This window comes from Citrus sinensis, chromosome 2 (assembly GCF_022201045.2).
Source record: "Citrus sinensis cultivar Valencia sweet orange chromosome 2, DVS_A1.0, whole genome shotgun sequence".
In the NCBI taxonomy this organism is placed as follows: Eukaryota; Viridiplantae; Streptophyta; class Magnoliopsida; order Sapindales; family Rutaceae; genus Citrus; species Citrus sinensis.
Window position 1 is genome coordinate 31525883 of NC_068557.1, and position 20626 is coordinate 31546508.

Genomic DNA, 20626 nt, shown 5'->3' on the forward strand with positions numbered 1-20626 from the left:
AATATGGACATATTGTAATTAGTTTTTGGGAGCAGACTGGATTGACAAAAATTATAGGGGAAAATTTATCCACTTTGTATTTATTTACGTTAAACCCCTCATTTTCATAGATTTATAACATTTTCAAGTCTAAGATTTCTCTGTTATGACGTGGTCGAAGTCGAACCAAAGTTTGTTCCCCGAGTACTATACTGTATACGTCGCTGGCCACAATGAAGCGATGTGAAAAGGTATTATCGTGATCTTGGCTACACCAGATTATATTGGTCGTAACGGTAACGGATCGTTTAATCTTCTACCCCTACACATTCCCCCACTACTTTTCTTCCCATTAACTGTAGCCGTTGATTATTTAACTAAACTCTTCGTTGTTTATAGATAGGTAATAATGACAGAAACGTACATTTTGGCTGCTTCCACACAATTGTCACCTTATCTGGCTAATGGGAATGGTTTAGACTGGGGTGGAAGCAACAAATGGTGCTGTGGAAAAAGCAGTCTCTTGTGTTTATAAACCTCTCTCATTTACTCGGTTGACACATTATAACATTGTCCAATTCTCAGTGTTTAGTGCCTCTCGCAACAAAAGCAATGGCAAAAAAAGTGCTTTCACTTCCCTTTCTCCCTCTCCCTCTCCTGCTTCTGCTTTTCTTCTTCGCTTCAGGTATTTTAAAAATCCTTTCTTCTTTCGGAAGTAATGCTTTTATTTTTCAGAATTCTGCTTTCTGCGTTTCTCAAGTTTACATGAGAAAGTTTTGACTGATGACGATTCTCTTTGTATCCAGGGGGAATATTGAAGTTGGCAAATGGACAGGTAAATATATACAAGAGTACTTTTTTAACAATATATAACAAGTTGTCCGTACATAAATAATTAATGAGTATAAATGAGAGTTAAGAAGTTATATTGTTTTTGATTTGTTACAGGAGATGAAAACCTGGTGCGTAGCAAAGCCATCATCAAGTGAAGCAGAATTGGCTGCAAATATTGATTTTGCCTGCAATCAAATTCAGAACTGCAACATAATACAAGAAGGTGGGCCTTGCTACTACCCAAATACTGCAATTAACCATGCATCTGTGGTCATGAATCTCTACTACCAACTCAATGGCCGAAATAACTGGAACTGTGACTACAGAGCCTCTGGTCTCACCACTCTATCCGACCCAAGTATGATATTTAGTTTTCCTACTCTTTAATTAAGATCACCAACCTTTTTTTTTCTTTGATAATGCGCATTTGACTTGTATTATTCCATTCTCTGCAGGCTACGGCGGCTGCCGGTATGCATAGTGGGTGCAAGATGCAAGAATATATAAGATGCTGCAACCTCTATTTAACTCCGTTTTATTATTATTTATTTCTCCTAAACTGTGAAAATTTTCACAGGAAGCTATATCTATATACAGACACGATGAATTTGGTTTAATGTAATAAGTAATTAATATGAATTAATTCTTAATTGGAAAAAAAAAAGTGAGATTTATGTCTACTTTGGCAGCTTCAATTTTTATCCGTTCTTTAATTTATTTAAAATTTACAATTAATTGGAACCTATGTTGGTTTATGGATTGTTTGGTTGAGATTAACTTCTATGGGGTTCCGAAAATAGCATAAGATTATCTTTGGGATATAGCATAAATCGCAACTCATTACTATCCAAGCTCCATTTCAAAAGGGTCCAATTTCTCGTTAGTTACAGGCACGTTCATTAATCACTTTGTAGAGAATCGTTAATACTGCCGGCAGATATTTCGTCTTTACATGCTTGTACAGGACAATAAGCAAAGCGTTCTACCTTCTTCTTTTTTTTTTTTCCCTCCCCCCGTTAAATTACACATCACATTCAACTGATTAGTTTGAAAATCTGCTTCGATAAAAGAGAAATTTACTCGCATTTTATAAAAATTTACCCAGATCTGCAATTAGCGGGAATTGATTTAATTTACTCTCAACAAAATTAGAAGGGAGATATAATATATGCCCTTTAAGTATCAGCAAGCAAGCAAGCAAACAACAATATTAGAAAGCTACTCGCAGTCATAGAGAACCTTTTCCTTCGTGGTCCGGTTGATGAGGAAACTTACTAGTTGACGCACAACACGAACCAAATATGAGACGAAATGCCGGCTGTAAGTTCTAATATAGCCACATGCCGCATAATTAAAAATTTGGACGAACCAAGCAAACATACATGCTGCAGAATTAAACAAAATTTTTGTCATTTTCAATTAAATTTCTATTTTTGGTCTATACTTAGGAGTAACCTAGCTAGTGGCGGGTACAAAGGGTTGAAATCGAAGACACGTTCTCGGCTGAAGAAATTTTAAAAGAAAGACAAAGCATGAGGTCACAATTTGAGTAGTTTTTTTTATTATGACTCGTTAATTTGATCCTTTGATTTTTCCTCCTTTGATTTTTCCTTACGTTGGAAAATTCTTTAATTGAGGACTTGACGCTGTCATTATACTGGTCTTTCACACGCCCATCCAATATTAAATTCTAACACATACAAGCTTATCTTAAATTTGATTAAGATAATTAGAGAGAAACTTATGATATCCACATGATATCATTTAATTGAATGGTCATAAATCGTGGTAGAACATTCTACCTAGAGTGTTTTCTTTATTCTTTTAGTTGGAGAACAATTAATACTTGAATTCTCGATGTAGATGCTACAAAGTTGGTTCTTATCCTTCAGAGACTACGAGTGTAATAGGAGCATCCGTCAACGATTAGATATCCACTAAATTGGAGTTCTAAATATATGTTTGAATTGGTGAGCGAATGGTTGCTTCAAATTCTTATTGTGTTTGTAATTAAATTGTAGGCTGAGTCGTTATTCTATCATTGATTTTGATCGTGTGGACCATTCATGTCCCGAGGTTGCGCACATATTGTGAATGGGTTTGTCTTCCAACTTCGGATGAGCACGAGAATTTCACTTATTTTTTGTAAATAATAATAATCATCATCATCATTATCATCATCATCATCATCATCATCATCATCATCATCATCATCATCATCATCAATTAGTTGCGTGGTAGCACGTGTTCACCAATCATTGAATTCAATGGTTTAGTTAAGTTCTTTCATATCGTGAATAATTTTGGTTTTTTTTTTAAATATTTGATATTATGAGCCAGATATCTGAATACATAGGTGAGAGGCCTGAATATTTAAATTGGGTTAAACACTGAGAAAATTTAATAAGTTTGAATAGAGTTTTATTTTTAATTATCAGTTAGAGCGGGTACACATGATCTATTTAAAAATATTCTTACGAAAATTTGCCCACATGTTGAGTTGGCTAAAAACTGTAATTAATGAAATTTAACTACACATAAAAACTTAATTAAAGAGTTGCCTATATAGCTACAATATATTAATATTCCAACCAGAATCCTATGCACACATAATCAATGCTTTGAAAGTGCATTCAACCTGTAGTTTTCAAATGTAAATCTCCTCTCAATGACCTTGGAAAGTAAATAAGTTATTTGTATCAATTAGGTAGGTCCACTTCCTGATTTTCTAAATGATCTTCTTCTCCTTCTCTCTCTTATAAAACCCACTTACATGCATCCTCTTCTCAGGTTGCAAATAAACTCGCTTTTTTGTTATATATATCGCCGACGCCATAGTTAATGGCTAACTTTGCTCTCCTGCAACCTATTGTATCCATCATTTTGATTTTCTTCCATTCAGGTATCTTTCAAGCCCTAGCTTATATATGTTATATAAATGCTTCAATTATTGTAGACCTTTGACATATGACTTAATAAATTTGCAGGAAAATATTCAACTTTGGCGGCTTCACAGGTAGAGGTAGTAAGAAACTATGTGAAGTGATAATATTGATAAAAATAAGGGAAAAGGACATTCAACCCTCCAACGTTTAGGAAAAAGGACAAAAAACTCCTCAACGTTTTAAAAAAGACTTATAACTCACTTTTTGTTAATAAACACCGTTTGTTTTAACAGTAAATTTATTTTTAATTTTTAATTATTATTATACCCTTATAATAAATATAAATTAATATATTGATTTGAGACATGTCACAATTAATAATTTTTTTAAAATTAAAAATTGAGATACAATTACATTTTTGCCCAAATTATTTGCTATAAATTATACCTTTCTAATGATCAAACCTTTCATATGTGATTATTACTAATAAAACGAAATTTGATTAAACCCTTTTTCTTTGAGGAATCAAAACCATATTATTATTGTTAGAAAGGTATAATTTATAGTAAATAATTTTGGCAAAAAAATAATTGTATCTCAATTTTAAGCTTTTAAAAAATTATTAATTGTGATATATCTCAAATTAATATATTAATTTTTATAATAATAAATAAAAATTAAAAATAAATTTACTGTTAAAACAAACGATGTTTGTTAATGGAAAAGAGATTATAAGTCATTTTTAAAACGTTGAGGGAATTTTTATCCATTTTCCTAAATGTTGGGGGGTTGAATGTCCTTTTTCCCAAAAATAATGATATTGCGTATTCCCCAGCCCCTGTTAGGGCCCTGCGTCTAATAGTAGTTAATAAATCATAATGGTGCTTGTAGATGGCATGGTGCGTGGCAAAGCCTGGAAGCACGGACCAAATGCTGCAAACAGGTTTAGATTATGCATGCAATCACGCAGACTGCGGTCCAATACAGCAAGGCGGTTCGTGCTTCGATCCTAATACGCTGGTGCAGCATGCCGCTTTTGCTATAAACATGTACTATCAGTCAATGGGTAGACACAAGTGGGATTGTGATTTCAGCGACTCTGCTCTACTTTCTTTGACCGATCCAAGTAAGCCACCATCCGTATCAAACCTGAAAAGGGCAAAAAAAAAAAAACTACTATTTAATTGCAAAAGCTTCTTACATCAGTTGACGAGATATTAAATATTTCGTGCAGGTTTTGATGGCTGCTCTTACGCTGGTATAGATTTATTTTTTTCAGATTAATTAATATATATATATATATATATATATATATATATAGTGGTTTAAGTACGTCAATATGTACATAGCATTAGTAACAATCTAATATAACCGTTTGAAAGAATTTCAAAATGTGATCCCTCATTATTATATTATTCTCTACGATTCTCCTTATTTTGTTAAAATTTTTAAATATTGTAACGTCTGTTCCATGATATATATTTATAATAAGCTGCTAGCATTTTCTTCAGCTTCTTTTCATCTGTAATCTATATCGTATACATGCAACCACTTAATGGTTATGGTATATTGCCTCTTCATATGCGCATTATGGCTGATTTTTTATTTTATTTTAATAAGTGATATTTCAAAGTAAATCCGGCTTATTGTAAGCCCGGACATTTGGACTATGTGCGCCATCACAAAATTAATTTATATATATATATATATATATATATATATATATATATATATAATAGCTAGCTAGAATTAAAATCTTTCGTAGGTCAAATATATTTGTGATCTAAATATTCTATGTACCAATTTATATTGCAGGGGGTAATGCAGAGGTGGATACAGAGGTAATTTGAATCTCCCTTAGTAATGAACAAGAGTAGTTTCAGCGTGGGTAAAACAACTGACATCTAATTTATCTCTTTTTTTTTTTCTTTTTCTTTTTCTTTTGTGTGTGTGTGTGTGTGTGGGTGTTTGTAGAGAACTTGGTGTGTGGCAAAACCTGCAACAAGCGACCAGTTGCTGCAATCAAACATAGATTTCGCCTGCCAGAAGGTTGATTGTAGCCCGATAAAAAGTGGTGGTGCTTGTTTCGACCCCAATACTCCTATGCACCATGCCTCCTTTGCCATGAATCTTTACTATCAAAACAACGGCAAAACTGCTGCATCTTGTGATTTCAACAATTCAGGCCTCATTGTTGCCGCCAACGATCCAAGTGATAACACATTTTTGATCTGATTAATTGATTATATCTAGTTACGAATGGAAAATTATCAATCGAGTTTGGTGGCATAATTCAAATTAGTTTTCGTGTGTCAATTTGCAGGTTTTGGTAGTTGCACTTATCCCGGCCCTGAACAGACCTGAGAATGAGAACTGAAAACGGCAATGGGATTGCTAGCTGATTTTTTTAATAAATAAGAGAAGAATTCTGCTTTTCATTGACAGTAGTCATTAATATTGGGGATTGTAGCCATTTGATATCCATGAATTATGAAGTTTGTGCCTTTGTCGATTGAATTATTTCTTGTCAAGCATTGTTTTTATTATTTCTCCGTTGGGTGGGTTATGGATGTTAATTTCTACTAAAAGTACCGTTAAATGTTTCGATCTGCAGATCTAAATGTAAGGGTGTGTGGTGAATTGACTCCGCTCAAAATAAGTTTTCTATTAATTTTTAAAAAATTATCTTTGAATGGGGGCAATTATATAATCAAAATTTTTATATTCAAATCAATTTCATAAATTATTATTTTTTATTATGATGCAGTCCCTGTATGAATAAAATGGAATCATTTAATACACAAATTTGTAAACCATATATGTATATTTACCTAAGTTCGGCTGTTGATTAGCAACTTCAATTTAATGACTTTTTTGGATGCAGAATGACAAATGACGAACTATAGCTTAAAACACCTCAAGTCTTCAACCAGCGGCCATTTGTAAATTCATCTGAACCCTCACGATATTCTATTCTTCTTTTGTCTTTTTTCCTTTTTTTTTTTGAATTATTTTTAATCTATAATGACAATCCCGTCATTGTGTACACAACTTTATCTTTGGTTGCGTATGTAAAATTTTTTTTTTCCATTTTAATGTGATTTCAGCATTAGCCTAACAATTGTAATAGAAAAATAATAAAATAAAATGTTTTGTAAAATTATATTAGTAAAATGATAGACAACGATACTTGTAATCATTTGATACTTTACAATTTCTTAACCAGTAAAACGAAAATATCGCAAAAAAAAAGAAGAAAAAAAATCCCGAAAAGGCTTCAACGGTGTCCAATACCCACTTTGTTTTTTCGAAGTATTTTACTAATAAGACTATAGTAGGAATCATGCTTGCTCATAAGAAAGCTAATATTTAAAGAACGACATGCATCTATAACACCCAATCAAAAACTATTAGTCGTTTTAGTACTGACGTGGCTGGTCGTTAGACATTGTGCTTCACACAGACTGCCACTATCATCGTTTATTGGTACCCTTGCCACATTTATGCTTCAACCACTCGTGATAATACGCATGTACATGTGGTAAACAATGAACGAATAAGGAGAAGTGCTCCAAGAGCTCCAAAAAACCTTCTCGTTCTAATGATGGCTGACATAGCACAGCAGCTTACGTGGATCAATTGGTGAGAAAGTTTGTTAAAGGCCACTTTCTTTCTGTTTTCCAGATTCTTCGAATGAGCGAGTATAAATAATTTTGTTTCCTCATTTTGCTTGTATGTTAAAATTCTCTGTGTTTCCTCTTTAAAATTTCTTTAAATTTCTCAAGACTTTCTCAAGAACCGAACACTTGCTATTCATCAATGGAGAGGAAGGATCATGATGACGATAATGATCTTGAAATCATGGGCGGAGATGCAGAACTGGATCACTGCCTTGGAGAATTGGAACAAAAGAAGAAAGAAATGCAAGATGTGGCGAAGAAGCTGAAGGAGATTTCAAGAGAATACCATAATCCACCATTACCAAATGAAAGAGAAAGAGATCCCTTCCAGTTACAGAAGAGGTTGAACGAGTCGCTGACTGAGTTGGAAAAAACCACCGATCAACTTCTTCTTGCTATCAACAAAATGAAGACCAAAGTCAAAAGTCCAAAGAAACAACGATAAAATGTTCCAAGTTCATCTTATTAGGTCTCTTTCTGTATTCAATGAACAGTCCTAGGCTTCACAAGGTTTTTTCTATGTTGCCATAATCCAATGTCCAGTCTATATTCTTGGACTTCATTTCAATTTCTTGCTTCAAATTGGCATATGTGTTGTTGATTTTCCTGTGATTGCCGTGGTTTAATGTCTGTAATTTGTTGCTTTAAAACCCTCGTAATAATAAGAATGGTGCAGTTTCTTTCTTGAATTGTCATCTTGTAATTTGCTAATCTTCACAACTAGCTCATTTTTACACGTACACAAGCGTCACATAGCCCGTTAATTACCAAAAATGACTATACGTACATCACCGGAAACTAATCTCGATTCGGAGCGCATGAGTTTACAGTCGCACAAAAGAGCTCTTCATTAACCACCAATGAAATTTGATGTATATATTGAATACCTTTTCAGTAACGAAGGAACTATCTACAGCCATCCAATGAAATGTCACCGGCAGGCGAGGTAGGGGCTATGCACATATATATCCTTATTACTGGACGTAGCTGAAATGCCTAACTAGTCTTTCGACGATCCGAGTAATTCAAGGTCTTGTTGAGGAATATTCTTCAAGTAATGACGTTACTGATTAGTGTTCAGAGCTGACGTACGTGGCTAGTTGGCTGTGCATCACATGGATTACCAAGCTGGCAAAATTAGTTATTAATCCCAACTGCATTTCCCGCCAAATTGGAACTAATTAGTTTTGATTGATTTCTCGAGTCTTCGTTGTACTATTAGTTAGTGAATATTATTAGATCAGTTTGTCATCAGTGATTCAGATTCAACAATTAAGTAAGTTTCTTTTACTCTGAAATTTCTCAGCTCCAAACATAACAAAACAGCTAAAACTGACTCTTTTGATCATATTGTTGGCTTACTCCGGGTCAAAGAATTAATCATCAATGAGGAGGGAAGGACAGAGCAAAATGGTTGGACATCGGGACGTTTCAACTGATACTGCCGGAGACAACTCTATCTTTCTCTACCCGAAGTCATCAATGAAGAGGAAAGATCCTACTGACGAAACTGATCTTGAAAGCATGGGCAGAAATGCAAAGCTGGCTCGTTGCCTTCAAGAATTGGACACCAAGAAGAAAGAAATGCAAGATTTGACGAAGAAGCTGAAGGAGATATCGAGAGAGTACCGTAAACAACCAATACCAACGTCTGAAAACGATGATGACTCACAACTGTGGCAGAATAGGTTGAAGGAGTCGCGGATTGAGTTAGATAAAACCATCGATCACCTTCGTCTCGCTATCGATAAAGTGAAGACTGAAATCAAGAATTTAGATAAACCGGATGATGCACGTGAAACTCAAGGGGAAAGTCAAGGATAAATCTTCATAGTGCAGATAAATGTTCTAAGTTCATTCTATTAGGTCTTTGTTTTTGTACTCGATAAAGAATCCTAGGCCTCAGAATTCCGTGAAAAAACTCATGGGTCCCATCTTTTTGCTGTCAATAGCACTTCAATGTCTATTCTGTTGCTTTCACTTCAATTGAATTCTTTCTAAAATTGGCATCTGTTTTTTGATTCTTGGAGAATCACGCTACTCTTTCTTGAATTGGATTCTATTTGATTTTGTTGAGCTCGCTATGCCCTGGAATTAATCTTTCTATACTTGTGTTGTTTGCTATATAATTTCATTTCTCACCACAAAACATGAAAACGTTAGCAAAGTTCAGTAAGTCACCTCTCCTTCTTGCCACCAACGATCCAAGTAATTAATTAATAATATTTCTCTCAATTACTATGCCTTTAGTTAGTTATGAATAGAATTTCTTAATCGGATTTCTTAATCGGGTTTTTTGGCATATTATTCAAATTCAATTTCTTTATGCATGCAATGGCCGATTTTGCCCAATATTAATTGAAAATTATGTATTTGATTAATGATTTGCTGAAGGAAAAAAAAAATACACTTCCGAATTTGCTCCAAAAAAGGAATATGGCTAATAAAAATTAAGCTTTTATGGGTAATAGCATTAGGAAATAAAAAATAATATCTAATCATTTCAAATATTAATTTTAGTTTGTATATGAAGTGTTGTGTCTCATATCAATAATTGTCATGCATAAGCAGGGACGGATGCAGCACATGACCAGTGGGGGCTCAAGCCCCCACTGGCCAAAAAAAAAATTAAAAAATAAAAGAGAAAAATATTTTAATTTTCTAACTAATCCCCATTAAATTTATTAAAATAGTCACTATAAAATATAAACCCCCGTAAAATTTAAATTTTGACTTTTAAAAAATATAAAAATTTATATTTTAATTAAAAATAATGATAGCATACCACCCAAAATATTTTATATTCTAAAAAATATGGTTAATTCTTCAAGTTTATATAATAATAGTAGAACGAACGTTTTCAGTAATAAAACTCATGAAGAATCATCTTTGAAATCGGATGGAATAAGTGATAGTTTGGTTGTTTATATAGGAAATAATAAATTTAATAATATTGATAATGAGTCTATTGCATAACATTTTTAAAATATAAAAATCCATAGAGACTAATTATAAATGTATTAGCAAATATTTTAGATATTCAAAATTTTAGTTTTTATATTTTACTATTATCTAATTTAGTCCCCGGTAAATTATTTTTTTAGATCCGCCACTGTGCATAAGTATATTAATTAACTTTATTATACTTCACTAACGGGTTAATATTGTAACACCCGTGAATTGATGACATTACTACACTTCATCATATAGAGAGAAGCTATGTTTTCCCAGCTTTGTCCTGTTAGCCTAACTTATACTACTACTACTACTACATCGCCCAAAATTCGTAAAAAAGAACTAACTCAAAATCTACAACAAGATATGACTTGGTCAAATGCATAATCTGATAAAGGACGACTTGTCATCTATATAATATCTATTGAAAGACGATGAATCATTGTTGTACAGATTAATGAGCTATGTTGTCGTCTTGCATCTGTAGTGATTTCTGTTATCCAAAGAAATGTGAAGGACAGGTGAAGCGGGCATTAGTTACTTTGCACTGAATCCATAAAATACCCGGAAACTTCGTTCTTGGAAGATCGTGTTAGGCGCCTACGTACCCAACACTCTCTCTTGATCTCTCTCTCTCTCTCGATTACTTCACAAACAGATTTTATTACATTTTCATAGTTTTTGTGGAAGTTATACATATATTATACCAATGGGTACGAAAGATCGCGATGATATATTTCATGAGATCACCTCCAGAGTTTCAGAAGTGAATCGGTGCATTGAAGGACTGGAAAGAAAGATTACTGAAATGGGTCTCAAGAAGAAAGATCTGGAAGACATGAGGAGAGGTCTTGATGAGATTTCGATCCGATTCTATCACGTTGATCATGATTCCGATTCCCCATGCCCAAAGAAAGAAGAGGATGTTCTAAACAAGAGGCTGAATGAGTTGATATCTGAGTTTGATAGTCTCAAAGATGGTATCGATCTTGGTCTTGAAGAGGTCAATGATGAGAAGAAGCAGAAAAAGTTGGATGATTCTGCACAAGAGGAAGTTCATGAGAGTAAGAAGATAAAGCTAGGGATTTGACTGAGGATAGGATGCATTGTGGAACGGAAGATGAAAGCCCCGAATAATAATTTAATATAATGTTTAACATTTGATTCCTTCCACGTCTATTGCTTTGTTGCTTTCCTTTGATTTTTCTTTTTCTTTTCTTTAATTCTTCCTTCTTAGATTCGGATATGTTTATGGCTTCTGGGAAAATCACATGATCAGGCCTCATATTTCTGTTTTCGTGGTTCAACGAATCATTGTCTACTCTTTTGTTGCAGCTTTCACTCCTGTCCTACTAATAATATTTTGAATTTCTTTCTGAACTGGATTGCTTTTTCTATATAATTTTGCTTTCATTTTTCCTAACTTGCATTGCATGATGATCTGAAATTACTCAATTTCGTAACCACCAGTAAAATTCACACCAAAGTTGGACAAATAGTAGAATTAGGCCACTGTAAGATGCTGCTATTTTACCTCATAATTTAATTGGTAATTGAAGTTTATTTTGTTGTAAATTTTGAAATTTTAGATAATTGAAGAATATATAGCTTATTATTCAGCAGAAATGATTAATAACACCAGAGACTAATCTCGATTTGTAGCACATGAGCTGCAGTCACGCACAAGAGCTCTTGATTAACCACCAATGAAATTTGATGTTAGTGTTTAAACCCTTTAAGTCACAAAAGGAAACAATAACATTCACTGTCATCCACTTAATTTGATGTTTGCTTTCGTTTCATTTTCTTGCTTAAAATATTGGAGTCTGTTTTCTGATTCTTGGAAAATAAATATATCACATGAGATTTGATTTTTCTGTTACCATGTTTTGTGTCTGTATTTTGTTGCTTTCAATTCTAGAACTCTTAATAAGAAATAGTTCAGTTTCTTTCCTGGATTGTCATCTGTTCGATTCTGCTGAGTTTGCTACACCCTGGCCTGGAATCATTCTATACCTCAAATGCTACTTAATTTCCACACACTCATGCATCTTTACGCGGAGAAGGGTAATATGTGTGTGTACACACACACACACACACACATGTATAGTGTGAAATGCTGACCCACAAGCATCAATAAAGTTGAGCCTCTCCTATCCGAATAGCATGTGATCTAACGATCAACAATGTGCTAGAGCTGAACGAATAATGGCAGTATTTCTAGGACTTTCAACAACTAAGCAAATTTCAACTACAGAGAAAGGGATAATGTGGGTTCATGATCATAATTCATATTAATGGGGACATCATGAATTTGTACCTAATTGAAAAACTTGATGACATAGTATATACTATTCTGTATGAAATAATTAGAATATGTTAGATATAAAGAGCTATCCTCTTCGTAAGAAATTGTGCCGAAGGATTACACAAAGATACATTAATTGTTCCAGAATGACTTTACTAATTAGCCCATGTGAGCTTGATTAAAAAAAAATAAATGGCACGTTAAGAAATAAAATAAAATTACCGTTTTCTTCATCAATTATTATTATTATTTGTTTTGATTTCATTTGTGTAAGTTGGCTCAGTTACATGAAAATCAGGAATTACCTAACTCCTTACCAACAAGGAAATGAAATTAGCATGAATGTAAAGGCCTCAAGGCCACCACCTTCACACATTTCCCAGACTACATATAAATCCAAACGCATTTCTCCATTCACTATTCATTTTTCTATCACCAGTTTTTCACACTTCCAAAATGCTCAAACTACCTCTTTCCCTCCGCACTACCATGTGCCTTTTGTTTTTGTTTATCTCATTCAATTCTGGTAAATTCAATCCTGCCATGCGTGAATTTTGCGACTGATATGTAGGTTCAATTTTCTTTCTTTCTTTTTTAATTTTTTTAATACTTTATTCCTGATGTTTTGCAGGGGGAAAGTTGAAGATGGCTTCAGCCCAAGTAAATATTTTAACAACTCTCCCACACAACACAATTTTAGTACTCGAAGATTCCTGCATTGGATTTTTCTTAACATGTAACTATTTTACGGTGTAATCTGCAGAGAACTTGGTGCATTGCGAATCCATTAACCAACATCTCTGCTCTACTTGGAAACCTAGACTTTGCTTGCAGTCATGTAGACTGTCAATTAATTCAGCAGGGCGGTTCCTGCTTCTACCCTAACACTCCCATTCACCATGCCTCTTTTGCCATGAATTTGTACTTTCAAGTCATGGGCAGACACTCTTCACACTGTGATTTCAGAGGCTCCGGCCTTATTTCTTTGACAGATCCCAGTAAGCCACTTAAACTTTTACTCAACAATTAAAATGCCTAAAATAATAAATCTTTCCCAAATATTACTGAAAAACTTAACAAATCAAATTTTATATTCTGTGGCATTCTACAGGTTATGAAAGCTGCAGCTTTCATAGTGGTGAGTGCGCCAATCTTCAGTTTCTTTCTGCTTAACATATTTTAAGAATGGTTCATGATTGAAAAATAAATAAATTAATTAACTTTTTTGCAGAAGGAGATCTGGCAGAAGCGCCACCATCGGTAATGCCAAAGCAACAGCTTAATTTTTGCATGCATGGTCACCATATTTAATGAATTTGCGGAAGTGTTTGATACATAAGCAGTTTAACTCTTGATGTCGGCCGCAGGCAACATGGTGCGTGGCAAAACCCGGATCAGGGGAGTACATACTGCAGCAAAACATCAATTATGCTTGTAATTACGTGGATTGTAGCCCTACACATGATGGTGGTTCATGTTTCAATCCAACAACACTTATAAACCATGCCTCCTTTGCCATGAATCTTTACTACCAGACTTCGGCAAAAAATACAGCAAGTTGTGACTTCAGAAATTCTGGCCTGGTTGTTGTTAATGACCCAAGTAAGAGTTAACCCAAGTTTTCATTGTTTCTGTTTTTCATTTGCAAGTTGACTCTAATACTGATATAATCTGCTTTTGTTTTATCATTTTGCAGGTTCTGGTGATTGTACCTACGCGTCCATTCGCTATGTACGATATCTCTGAGTCTTAAGAAGCCGTATCAAATGACTTCAATAATATATTTATTTCATTTAATGCCCATAGAGTGTGGAATTAAGGATTGCTTATTTATTTTCATGAATTTGAAAGCAAAGGAAAATGATTACGGACGTACCACTTTTTCTTTTTTACTAATGAAAGGATCAAATCACCGTTCGTTGATGGCTTATATTTTGATATTTAACCACTAAAAAAAGTGTCGTAACTTTCAAGATAGCACTTTCGTTAATTTTGTGAAATCTTTGTGTGGGTGTAAATTTTATCCCAACTTATTAGGTGGTGATTCCAACTAAAAATGACCCCTTTAAGATAAGCTTCCTTTTTGTTGGATTCCATGATAATGAAAATTTTCTTTGGACTGATTTTAATGGGCCTTTAAATTTTTTTCTAAGAGTCTACTTCCTTAGGGGATGAAGATGTCTTTGTCGACGATACTTTACAAATATAAGAAAATGATTAGAGGGCCAATTTTACCGGTGTAAACCCTTTGACGGTCAAATCAATCATTATATTTTTTTGAAATATAAAATCTAAAGAGAGAAAGTCAGTATTTTCCCTATTGAGTCAATGTTTTCTTACCTTTAATTTCAAGGGCATATTTATGGGTGAAATTGATTTAACTTGAGTCTTAATTGCTTTAATGACAAGTGTCGTTATTCTTTTGACATCTGACGACACTTATGTTCTTGTTCCCATGCTGATTGACATATAAATATGCAAGCTTGTTTACTGAGCAAAAGAAGATGTGTTTCAATCTTAGATTGTTTCTCGTAAAATCCTAGGATCGTAGGAACTTTGGAACTTATGAGATTTATCCTAGGATCTTGAGATTCTAAGAACCTTAAAATCTTTAGAAATTTTCCTATGATTTTAAGATCTTAAGAGTCTTGTAACCTTGGAACCTAGAGGGATTGTCCTAAAATCTCGGATTTTAAGAGTTTTGGTACCTAAGAAGTTTATGTTAGGTGGTTTGTAAAGTTTATTTTTATGTAGTTTGTCTTTAAGATAGGATTTTAAGAAACTTTTTAAGTCTTGAGCATTGCCACCTAGGAGGTTCGTTTATTTCTTTATGGACTTTATAAGAATCATATTTTTTTAGGTCATAATTAGGTTTGGGACTTTATAAGAATCATGTTTTGTTACTTTGAATTTTAGTGGTCTTTGATATTGCATTATTAAGAAAGACATATTTTCCTGTGATTCACTAGTATGGCTGAAAGTAAATAAACTATACCAAATATTATGGGTCAATTACTTTGTTAAATTGATTTTGATCATTATGATTAATTGAACATCTTATCTCTATTTTTTTGGAGAGAAGTTTCCAAAAGAATTTCTTTCTTCAAATCCGATTATTCCAATGACAACAGAATTTTTTAGATAAAAACAAAAATTATTTTAATAACAATGTTATCTAAAAACATAAAAATAAATCTGCCATAGACATAGATATGTGATATGATAAAGGACATGGATTCTTGTACAACCAATGTAACAATAAAAATAATTATGTTACTTTTTACACAAGCGGATGGTAAGGTTACACTGGGGGGGGGGGGGGGGGGGGAGGAAGAGAGAGAGAAGGAAAGGTTGATTCAAATAGATTATATTTTATCCTTCCTAAGACAGGAAAAAAAATTATCCTTATAATTCATTTCGTTAGTGAGCTTAAGTGGTTACTTTCTTTTCTTTTTTTTTTTTTAAAGAAAAATATTTTACTTCTTTTAATTTGATTTAGTTTTCATTTTCCGGGTCGGATCATTGAAGGTATAAGCTCGGGGCTCATCTTCGTAATTCAACAACGATAATGGGAAAAATGAAAAATAGATAAAACAAAACAGATCCCCTCTTTCCAATTATACATGTGATGATCACATATTAAGACACGTTTAACACAAATTATCATTAGTTAATGGTTTGATTCGACTGATACCAATCACGGAGCTAAAAAGTCAATTGCAACGAGTCGATTCCACGATGCAAATCGTCAAACCTCGTGAGGCCCCCTGTCCACCTTCACGCGTGCTTCATCCAACGGTCCACAATCCCCGCATTTGACGACTCCTTGTCTGCAAGTAGCACGCATCCCAAGCCCCAACTTTTAAAATAATTAAAAATGAGGTCTTTCGTGTGGATTCCTAGAAAACTATATATTCCAAAATAACTACATAGTTAGTTCATTATATCAAATAGGTCCCAATCTAGTCAAAATTACTGTTTTCTCCTTTTTGTTAAGTTCTTTTTTTTTTACCATTAGTCTATTAATCTTTACTAATAAAAATTTATTGCAATAAACTTAAATTATTTTTACTATGAAATAATATAAAATTTTATTTCTATTAATATTATCTATTCTTGTTTAAGTATAAAAATGATATATAAATTTTTATAATTATAAAATTTAAATTTACTCCCTCAATGTTTAAAGAGAAATTAAGATCACCAAACTAATTCTCAAGCGGCCCGCTCATGTCAAAATTTGATACGATAAAAATATAAAACTCTTGTTTACGATAGTATAGCTCAAAACTTATATTAGAAACTTTAGCAGTAATCTTAATATTTTTCATTAGGAACGACAGGGATGAGGGACCAATTCGATAGAAATGGAGAAACTATTTTCTTTAAAAGAAAATATAGAAATTGGGGACCTTGATGATCATACTCAAAATAAAAATCAATTTTTTTTTTTATTACAGAACACAAGGGCGCAACTTATAAGCAACACTTCCAAAGCCAAAGCGTACACTCGACGCTTCTCTCTCTCTTTAGATCTCTTCAGCGCAAATCTAGGAACTTATCTGCCAGCTTACATAAGCTTGGATATTAAGTTTTGTTCGGTAATCGGAATCTTCTTAGAGGGAAAAAAAAAAAAAAAATATCTGTTCGTTTTGCAAGGTGTTTTTAAATGTATTTTTTATAAGTACTTTTAATTCTTTCGTTTGTCTTAGATTCATGTGAATTCCGGTCTGATTTTTATTTTTGCTCTGTGGGAATTGATAATTGGCCAGTCTGATACGTACTGCCATAAAAGGTTTCATTTTTTTAAACTCATTTACATTTATTTATTCTAAGATCTAGAAAATTTTTGCTTGGTTGTTACCTGTTAGCAAAGTTCAATCTTTTTTCAAATTGTGATGAACTTAGTCGGTTCAGCTGTAGTTGAGTACTGCATCTTCATATCTTGAATATTTCTGGTACTCAAAGTTTTGCTGTAGTTTTTTTTTTCTAATTATAATATTGATTTCTTGACTGTTTTCGGTACCTAATTTTGTTTTTTTTTTTGCTTCATATCTGCTTGTTATAGCATAGTTTTGACTCTGTTTATTATATTTTTTTGTATAATTAAATGTCATTATTTATTAATAGCTACTGAATCATTTGCTGGTTATGCTGGTTTATTTTTCTACTGCAGTACTGGTGTTTAGGTTCTTCCTTTAATGTCATTTGGAATTGAATGAAAAAGGTCAACATGCCTTGGACATCTTCATTTGTGAACTACAGCAGGAACTTGGTGGTGTTCTTTCGTGTGATACTGTAATTTTGATTTGTTCAGGTTAGATTTTTCTTTCTTTGGCTGGTGGAACTTGCATATGATTTGCTACTATTTTGATTAAATAATGAATTTAGTTGTTGGTACTTGGTAAAAAGGAAAAGAAATTTATTGGTATGAAAAGAAAAATAGAACTGGAATGTGTAATGAAGTACTAAATATATTTTGTCTTTGTCTAATTATCTTTTTGTATGCTGCAAAATAAATTGAAATTTTCAATCATGAGTTTGGAAGATATATCGAAAAAGTCATTTTCCCTGATTGTTGCCTGGGCACTGCATTATTCATGCTATGATTAAGGAAGAAGAAAAGATCATCTAAGTAATGGTATTATTATTTTTTGGTTTAGTTGATGCATGCTTGGAATTTTTTACTCGAAATTAGTGAAGATGCATGATTTCAAATTTTCGTGATTTCTAACTTTTTTCTACCAATCCATAATCAAGTTCCCAGGTTATGTGCTTTTTTCTTGTTGCATTCTCCTTTACTTGATGATATTATGATGGTTCTTGTTCACTGCTGCAGGTGAAATTCTGTTGACTCATAAAAGATACTACTATCAAGCGGGTTTATAATTGGAAAGTAGTTGGAGTGGTTGAGAATGTACATTGCAATAACCTTAAAGAGATATCGAGCAGTGAAGGAAGTTGGGAAGATTAAAATGAGCGTCGGTGTCATTGCATATTACCAACTAGTACAAGTTTGTCAGGTAATTAACCTCTGTTTGTTTTCATTTTCAATGTTCTTATAACAATAATACTTCACTTTTGGAATTTGTATTTCAACTGATGTAGCATATGACATGGCTTCTTATCTTATCATTCTATTTCCACATAAGTTGGAATACAAAACCCAGTGTACCATTATTCTTTCATAAATGATTCTTATTACCTTCCAGTAATAAGATGTCTGGTTTTGCCACATTGGACTGGATGAAATGCTTGTTGGTAACTATTGTGCCTGTCCACTTGCTGTTGCAGGCTGAATATTTCCGTCAGTTGCTTAAACCTGTCACGTAGTCTGCTGATACTAAAATCTGGGGCATTGGGATTTGGAAGATCTACCCTCTGGTTGTTTTTGTGCATAAGAAGGCAATGACAGAAAGGAACCATTAGATTGTGTTAACCATTGACTGGGGATAGACAGCTTGCTTATTTTCAGTGATGGCCAAAATACCTTGAATTTACTATTAGACCTGTAGTTGCTGTAGGAACCTGAACCAATTGATAGTTGAATAATTGCCAGCTTTTAAGGTGAAAATCCTCCTTTCCTTTGAATTTTTGTTTTTCCAATTAAGTAGGTCTTGATGCAGAGTGACCAACACTTTCACCCAAAAAGGATAATGCGCCCCTTATTATCTCAAGTGAGTGGTGATTATGTGCACATTCCAGTTGCATCTCCTTTTGGTGCAGATTTACCTCCAGCTGCAAACCCACCAACACCTTTCCAGGGTGTTGAATTTCATCCCTCTGAGGTTTGCCCAAAGAATTTCATTATTTTTGATCAGACTGATCATAGAAGTCAAATCATGTTCCATCCTGCTATTGCACACAAATTTATGGGTCCTAGCTTTAATTTCCATGCAACTTACATCCAAGACAATTTTGAGAGGCATGATGCTACTAATGTGGGAAGAGAGATGGCCTCTTCTTTTAAAGAGGATTCAGATGATATTGATGCGTTGCTGAGCTTGGAAGAGGGAGACGAAGAAGAAGAATACGATGAGGAAGAAGTCAGCACTGCACGAACCTGTGGAATTTATGGAAGTGACTCTCCTGATTCTACCTCCACTTATGATTCAGAACCCCAACATAATAAGTTTTCTTCCATGCTGAAGTCCTCTGGCAGTAGCAGCAAATGTCACAATGGGAAAAAACGTCAGAAATTGAAGAAGATGGTAAATGTCTTGAGGGGTTTTGTGCCTGGCGGCAATGAGTTGAACACTGTTGGTGTTCTGGATGAAGCTGTGAGGCACCTCAAGTCTCTCAAGGTTGAAGTGCAGAATCTTGGAGTTGGGAATATGAAGAACTAAGCTTAGTGCCATGCAATGGTAACATTGATGAGACTCTTTATTATAATTATGAGTTTATAAGTTATTAGTTAGTTTCTTGCCTCGCTCTCGGCAGGTCAACATTAGGTCGATAATAATTTTGAGGGCGTATCTAGAACTTATGGTTGTGGCAGAGATATGCAATTGTGTTTCTGTATTGAATTTGTTTCGATGTTTTTGGTTGCTGATCTTTCTTTGAAACTCGATGGGTGGGAACACATGCAATGGCCTTAAGGTATGATATGTTATATGCCTACTCTTGATCTAGTTGCCACTAGATTATGCCATATTGAACCTCTTAAATGTTATAAGTTATGCACTCTTATTATTATGTAATGTTATTTTTTAAGTGATGCTCCCTGCTGTTGTTTTGCTTGTTCCTTGTGTCTCTTCGTCATCTTTGGTCCTCATTTAGTGATGAATATTTAATTTTTTAAATGCCCAAATAGTATTAATTACTTGACATGAGCATGTACTCGTTCTGGATCTACCTTTTTACTATTATGCCACTTCGATTCCTTTCATTTGTTGGAAAAATTGTTGACATTGAAGTCAAGGTTCTACATACAGACTCCAGTGGATCCAAACTATATTTATTAGATAATGGCATAATGCCCCCTA

The 20626-nt window shown here is 33.6% G+C and overlaps 4 protein-coding genes across 8 annotated transcripts; all 4 read left to right on the forward strand.

Annotated features, from left to right (window-relative positions):
* The first annotated feature begins 487 nt into the window (after positions 1-487).
* Positions 488-1493, forward strand: LOC102625016 (glucan endo-1,3-beta-D-glucosidase). Its single transcript, XM_006467445.4, has 4 exons — positions 488-664; positions 786-814; positions 928-1171; positions 1269-1493. Exons 1-4 carry the CDS (start codon positions 592-594, stop codon positions 1292-1294), a joined length of 372 nt encoding a protein of 123 aa, XP_006467508.1. The 5' UTR covers positions 488-591; the 3' UTR covers positions 1295-1493.
* A 1873-nt stretch (positions 1494-3366) lies between these two features.
* LOC107175454 (glucan endo-1,3-beta-glucosidase 1-like) lies at positions 3367-6215 on the forward strand. Of its 2 annotated transcripts, none has more exons than XM_052432645.1 (7): positions 3367-3715; positions 3801-3835; positions 4590-4824; positions 4933-4956; positions 5514-5539; positions 5673-5910; positions 6022-6215. In XM_052432645.1, the coding sequence occupies exons 1-7, from the start codon at positions 3655-3657 to the stop codon at positions 6060-6062; spliced, it is 660 nt and encodes a 219-aa protein (XP_052288605.1). In that variant the 5' UTR covers positions 3367-3654; the 3' UTR covers positions 6063-6215. The 2 variants fall into 2 exon arrangements, with proteins under 2 accessions (XP_052288605.1, XP_052288609.1); XM_052432649.1 differs by having other exon boundaries at positions 3801-3829.
* A 6841-nt stretch (positions 6216-13056) lies between these two features.
* LOC107175453 (glucan endo-1,3-beta-glucosidase 7-like) lies at positions 13057-14558 on the forward strand. Its single transcript, XM_025094159.2, has 7 exons — positions 13057-13167; positions 13273-13301; positions 13405-13639; positions 13753-13779; positions 13873-13901; positions 14009-14243; positions 14338-14558. The coding sequence occupies exons 1-7, from the start codon at positions 13098-13100 to the stop codon at positions 14385-14387; spliced, it is 675 nt and encodes a 224-aa protein (XP_024949927.1). The 5' UTR covers positions 13057-13097; the 3' UTR covers positions 14388-14558.
* Positions 14559-17098: 2540 nt separating this feature from the next.
* LOC102624173 (transcription factor bHLH144) lies at positions 17099-20358 on the forward strand. Of its 4 annotated transcripts, XM_052435148.1 has the most exons (5): positions 17123-17300; positions 17414-17436; positions 17818-17958; positions 18481-18664; positions 18936-20358. In XM_052435148.1, exon 5 carries the CDS (start codon positions 19262-19264, stop codon positions 19985-19987), a length of 726 nt encoding a protein of 241 aa, XP_052291108.1. In that variant the 5' UTR covers positions 17123-17300; positions 17414-17436; positions 17818-17958; positions 18481-18664; positions 18936-19261; the 3' UTR covers positions 19988-20358. The 4 variants fall into 4 exon arrangements, with proteins under 4 accessions (XP_006467507.1, XP_052291108.1, XP_006467505.1 ...); XM_006467444.4 differs by lacking the exon at positions 17414-17436 and having other exon boundaries at positions 17099-17242; XM_006467442.4 differs by having other exon boundaries at positions 17123-17436.
* Positions 20359-20626: the final 268 nt, after the last annotated feature.